The sequence below is a fragment of the Mycetomoellerius zeteki genome, unplaced genomic scaffold, assembly GCF_001594055.1.
Source record: "Mycetomoellerius zeteki isolate Tzet28-1 unplaced genomic scaffold, Tzet1.0 scaffold192, whole genome shotgun sequence".
Lineage (NCBI taxonomy): Eukaryota > Metazoa > Arthropoda > Insecta > Hymenoptera > Formicidae > Mycetomoellerius > Mycetomoellerius zeteki.
This window is the reverse complement of record NW_017256875.1, coordinates 233463-240354: the sequence shown is the minus strand read 5'-3', so window position 1 is coordinate 240354 and position 6892 is coordinate 233463. Positions and strand designations below refer to the sequence as shown.

At 32.2% G+C, this 6892-nt stretch overlaps 1 protein-coding gene across 1 annotated transcript; it reads right to left on the bottom strand.

Annotated features, from left to right (window-relative positions):
* Positions 1-127: 127 nt before the first annotated feature.
* On the bottom strand, positions 128-6243 carry LOC108722061 (short-chain dehydrogenase/reductase family 16C member 6). Its single transcript, XM_018446968.1, has 5 exons — positions 6100-6243; positions 2495-2649; positions 2168-2345; positions 1703-1832; positions 128-252 (listed from the first exon to the last, which is right to left on the bottom strand). The coding sequence occupies exons 1-5, from the start codon at positions 6238-6240 to the stop codon at positions 128-130; spliced, it is 729 nt and encodes a 242-aa protein (XP_018302470.1). The 5' UTR covers positions 6241-6243.
* Positions 6244-6892: the final 649 nt, after the last annotated feature.

Here is a 6892-nt window from a genome sequence, read left to right as displayed (position 1 = left end):
GTCACAACTAGCCCCGCTCTACCCTACCATTAAAATAAAAATTTGTTTTTGTCACATATATATAAAAGCAATGGATTGCTCATGTGATATTGCAAAAAATTTGTTATAATAGTATATTGTTGTCAAATTACCTAATTTTTGGTGTTTTACTAAATCCGGTACGTACGAAGCTCGGATAAATAGTTGTAAATTTAATCGATGACTTTCCGTTACTCAATACATGTAATTCTTTCGATAAAGTTTCCATAATTGCTGTGGATATATTAATGTATTAGAAAAGCATACTTTATTATTATATTTTCGCACGCACATTCAAATTATGTGTAATATACAAGTATACGTATGCTTATATACATTAGTATTTATTAAAATATGTATATGTAATTATAATTATTTTTTTAATATATCTACACTGAACGATTTCTTTGACAATCACATTAAACAATCGTATACATACATACATACAGACAGACAGACATGTATATGTATATGTATATATGGATTGTTTTATTTTAATTAACTGAATTGACACACTAATATATCTCAAGAATGAGATGTGGGATTGAAAAAGTTTCAAATAAAGTTATATTGACATCAAGGAAAACATAAAATGATATTATTGTTATATTGTATTTAGTTTGAACTTGGGTGGCGTTGTCAAGATCAGGACAAGGTGAACTTTTTAAATGAATCCCCATTTTTTTGTTAGACATTCTTGTAGCTCTTATCTCAAAAGCTTTTCAAAACATTATAAAATATTTTTTCATAAAGTGTACTTCTTGAATTATAAGAATCGGTTGGATAGTGCCGACGGCACTGTAACACACTTTCAAACTTTATAATAATTGTCAATGAAAATAAAACACCCTGTGTGTGTGTGTGTGTGTGTGTGTGTATATACAGGGTGTTTCCAAATTAAATGGCAAAACTTCGGGAGCGTGTAGAGGAGTAAAAAACTAAGAAAAAAAGTCCTATAGACATATGCTCCTTTTTGCTTTGTTTCGCAGGAAATCACGAAAAAAGAAAAAAATATATTTAATTTATTATTTTAATTATTTTATTTATAAACTTTTTAATGAAGATTTTGTTCGAAATGTGCACCTCTTGCAGCAATACAAGCATTGCATCTGTCAAACACGGCTCTTGTAGCAGCCAGGCACTGTTCTTGCGATATTCTGTTCGCTGCAGCTACGATACGATTTCTCAAATGTTGCTCTGATTGAATAGGCGAAGAATAAACTTCTTGCTTCAGAGTACCCCATGCATAGAAATCTAATGGCGTTAAGTCGGGCGAACGAGTTGCCCAATGTACTGCTCCTCCACGTCCAATCCATCGTTGTGGGAATTTTCTATCTAACCAGGTTCTAGCGACTCTGCTGTAATGAGCAGGGCATCCATCTAATTGAAACCACATTTCAGTACGTTGTTGTAATGGGATGTTTTCTAAATAGTCAGAAAATTCATTCTCCAAGAAATTTAGAAAACGGTCCCCATTTAATCTTGCAGGTAAAAAAAACATTTTTTTTCGATTTCTCTGAAACGGAGCAAAAACGAGCATATGTCTATAGGACTTTTTTTCTTAGTTTTTTACTCCTCTACACGCTCCCGAAGTTTTGCGATTTAATTTGGAAACACCCTGTATATATAATATATATACATACTTCTACCCTTTTTTTCTCTATAATCGTAAAATATGAACTACCTTTAACTGCGAATTTTGAAGGGCAGTAAACCGTTCCATAAGAACCGGTAAAGAATCCTGCTATTGATGAAATCGCTACAATATGACCGTAATTCTTTTTGATCATATTAGGTAAGAATGCTTTCAATGTCTGAAAATATAATATTTTTTGCAAATGATTGGTAAAAGTTTAATTATACGTATAATTGTTTAAGGCTTGATTGCACCAACGTTACGTTGATTTTAAGCGAGGCTAAAAATCCTCTCTATCTCTCCCTCTCTTTCGGCTTTAAAACGAGACAGATAGAGTTTTAAGTCTCGCTTAAAGTCAAAATAACGTTGGTGCAACCGGGCCTAAATCGCTTACAATTAGTACACTTTATTTATGAACAAGTTAATACAATATATCCAAAAATAAAATCAATTATATTAATAGTAATTATTTCTTATAACTTATAACTTCAATATCTCGAATATATTACTTACCCAATAATGCGCTGTCACATTGACGTCTATGACTCGTGCAATTTCATCAGGACTTTGATTCAGAAATGATTTAACAAACACTATACCAGCATTGTTAATCAAAATAGTAACGTCACCAACTTCTTCTTTTACTTTTTTGGCTATTCTTAAAACTTCTTCCCTATCTGTTACATTACATCTGTAAAATGTAAAATTTTATTTAGAATTTTAATTAGAATTGATAATTTAATGGGCAGTTATATATATTCATGAATAGAACAGATATTCACATATGAATTCAATTCGAATAGTTTTATTATTCCATCGAGTATTGTTATATAAACTTACCGATATGCATACACAGAATCTCTTCCTGTTTTTTTAATATCCTCCATTGTTTTATTGTTAGTTTCTTCATTGATGTCCCAACATACTACCGTTGCTCCTAATGAAGCATAACCAATAGCTAATTCTTTTCCAATACCATGACCTGTACCTGTTATCTGAAATATTCAATCTACATATATATATATAAATAATATAAAATATAATTTTATAAATTACACTTTACAACTTTTTGTTTAAAATAGCATAACATTAAATTTTTATGTTGTACTTTAAAAGGAAATAACAAACTTTTACTCAATAAAATGGAAATGGCTCCTTTTGCCTACAAATCGATTGTCTACAGTATCGTTTGCCTACATCACTTTTGCCGACAGTTCATTTGCGCACAAAAATTATTGCCTACAGCTCAATTGCCTACATGCACTTTTGCACACAAATAAAAATAGAAACGAAGTTACATTTGCCTACATATATTATTGCCTACATGTATATTATTGCCTATGAATCTAGTGGAAAGAAAACACATAGTTGCTTTAAAAAAATATGTATGCAAAATGGATAATTTTTTAAATAAGCAACTATGTGTTTTTTTTCCAACAATTGATTCATCTCATTATTCTGTTCATAAAAATATTAAAGTACGATTATCAAAAAATTAATAGATTGCGAGTTATTTCATATTTTATGTCAATATATGCCACAATGAAATATAAAACATCTCGTAAATTATTGGTTTTTTGATAATCGTACCTTAATATTTTTATGAACAGAATTATGAGATGAATCAAGTGATGGAAGAAAAACACACAGTTGCTTTAAAAAAAATATGTATGCAAAATGGATCATTTTTTAAATAAGCAACTATATGTTTTTTTTCCACTAATTGATTCATATCATTGTTCTGTTCATAAAAGTATTGCAGAATAATTAGAGGAATCATATTATGTAAAAAAATTCGTATAATTCCATTTTAAAAAATGACCTTGACCTTCAAATAACCTTGAAAATCGACCTGAAGGTCAAAATCATTAGCACAGATAAATGACCCCCATTGTCCTGAACAAGTTTTGTCTGAACTATTTTTCTGTATCTGCCTTACCGAGAAATTTGGGTGGGTCCCGTAAAATTGCCCATCGTGTATATTATTGCCTACAAGTATTATTGTCCACAGCTCGATTGCCTATATGCATTTTTGCACACAAATAAAAATTTCAAAAACGGAATCACACATTTGCCTACATGTATTATTGCCTACAGATCGATTGCCTATAAGCACTTTTGCGCACAAATATAAAACTAATTGTAAGATTAAGTTAAGTAAGAAAATAATTTGTATTTTTAAAGCAGAGAATTTATATTTTAAAGCAGAGAATTTGTTTTAAAACAGAGAATTTGTGTTTTTAAAGCAGAAAATTTATGTTTTAAAACAGAATCTGTGTTTTTAAAGTAGAAAATATAGTACATGTAGGCAATCGAGCTGTAGGCAATAATGTATGTAGGCAATCGAGCTGTAGGCAATAATTAAACATGTAAGCAATAGATCTATAGGCAATAATATATGTAGGCAAATGTGATTTCGTCTTTGAAAATTTTATTTGTGCGCAAAAGTGCTTGTGGGCAATCGAGCTGTACACTGAAAAAAAAGATTGGCTACTGCAGCAAATTAGATGGTTAAATATGGCATAGCATTTTTAATTGGTTGCAGCAGCCAATTTTTGGTTGTGTTAGCCTATCGAAATCCTATATTGACATTGCGGATAGGCTAACGCAATCAAAAATTGGCTGCTGCAGCCAATTAAAAATGCTAAGCCATATTTTACTATCTAATTTGCTGCAGCAGTCAATCTTTTTTTTCAGTGTAGGCAATAATTTTTGTGCCCAAACGAACTGTCGGCAAAAGTGATATAGACAAACGATACTGTAAGCAATCGATTTGTAGGCAAACCGGTTCCCCCCAATAAAATGTGAAAACAAATGACTCATCAAATGTAATTTCGGTTTAAAGTCTAGATCAATATGAATCTTTCTATCTGTGCTTATGTAACATTAATTGAGGTAACATTTATTGTAATAAAAAGAATTATTATACGTATAATTACACGATAAATTTAACAAATAGCATTAATAAATCGCACAAATTGACCGTGTACTCAATATGACCTAAGTGCTACGTACTTTTTCTTAAAATTTTCACTACACTTATGCAAATAATGTAAATTTCTTATTTGAATAAAATTAGAAAAAATTACAGAACTTAGGTAGATTATATAGGATCCGATTATCTTATTTTTTTTATATAACTGTACGAGGGCAAATCAATAAGTATCTGTGTTTGTAATGAAGACCCAAGATTTTCACAAAACTTTTTTTTATTTTTCAACGTAATCCCCTTTTAGGAGAATACACTTTTCCCAACGTTTCTGCCATGTTTTTACCCCTCCGAAAAATACGATTTATCGAACTCTGTAAAATAGGCCTCTGTTTCGGCAATGACCTCCTCATTCGACGTGAATCTTTTTCCATCGAGCCATTTTTTCAAGTTTGGAAACAAGAAGAAGTCGCAGGGGGCCAAATCCGGAGAGTACGGTGGATGCGGCAGCAATTCGTATCGCAATTCGACCAATTTGGCTGTGGCGACTGCGGAGGAGTGAGCCGATGCATTGTTCTGATGGAATAACACTTTTTTCTTCGCCAAATGGGGGGCGTTTTTTCTTCAATTCAACATCGAATCGACCCAATAAGTCAACACAGTACTGCCCCGTGATAGTTTTGCTTTTCCCCATGTAGTCGATAAAGATTACGCCTTGCGCATTCCAAAAAAACAGTGGCCATCACTTTTCCGGCCGATGGCACCGTCTTGGCCTTCTTCGGGTGAAATCCACTGTTTTGACTGTACCTTGGTCTCCGGTGTGTAGTAATGAATCCATGTTTCATCAACGGTTATTATTCGATGCAAAAACTTCTTCGGATTGCGCTTGAACAGTTCCAAACATTGCTTTGAAATTGATAGCCGTATTCGCTTGTTGTCCACCGTGAGCAATCGCGGCACCCATCGGGCCGACAGCTTTTTCATTCCTAAATTATCATGCAAAATATTGAATGCCGTTCCATACGACACGCCTATGGCCTCTGCTACTTCACGCACTTTCGTTCGGCGATCAGCGAGAATCATGTCGTGGACTTTTTCAACGATTTCCTCAGTAACCACGTCTGCCGGGCGGCCTGGGCGCTCCTCATCAAAAACAGACGAACGACCACGTTTGAATTCGTTGAACCAATATCTGACGGTTGTCATGATGAAGGGTTCCCATAGACGGCATCCAACTTCGTTTTTATTTCTTCGCACGTTTTTCCATCCAAAAATAAAAATCGAATCACGGATCGATATTGTTCTTTTTCCATTGTATCGGAAAACATCAAACACTCTCACTACGAATTGCTGTCAAATCAAGACTATTGCATGAATCACTCTGAAATTTTGTATAGCGTCATTTGAAAGATGGTAGTACACGATGATAATGCCAACTTGCAACGTCACCTGTCTTCAAACACGAGTACTTATTGATTTGCCCTCGTATATATTAAGATTTTATTTGGATACGCACCAAAACGATTTCACCAGCTACGCACTTTTTCTTTGTTGGAATAATTAATTTGTATACATCTTTGCAAATATAATATAGAACTTTCAATATAAGCAATAAAATCTCTATTAGAAGGAGCAAGACATGTTTTATCATGGTCATGGTTATCTGAAAAATTAATAACTTTTTAAATAAGAACATTTAATATTGAAAATATTATTAATTACATTTTATTTTTATTGAATGATATATTTTATGCGATTATATTCACATATTATATAATTATGACTTTGTTGTATAATTAAATGGTTTATAGCTATGTTTCTAAGTTTATATTGCTTACATTAACATTATGTGAAAAATAATAGTATATTATAAAAAATAATACAATATAAAATATACAGGGTGTTAGAAAAAACTATTCTGCATTTATATGGTAAATAGTACACATCATATTGAATAAAAAAATCTTAGCGAAAACATACATCGAAAGCCCAACCGTTTCTGAGATGTAAGTTTTTGTATGTTAGCATCATAAAGCTTATTTTCCAATGTGCTCTTCGTTTCTTGTTCCTTGCTTTTTCCCCTTTGCAACCGTTTTATTGACAATTGTATTTCTTGCTACGTGTTTTCTGTTCTTTTCGAAATTCATTAACTTTTATCTCGGGCGAAATAAAACAAAAAACTGAATAAGTAGTAAAAAGTCATGATGTAAAAAAATAGCAAAAACAAAAAAAAAAGAAAAAAGCACATTGTAGAATAGGCTTAAATGACTTACTTGGTTCTACGTGTCGCATGCAACGTTTACCTCAGT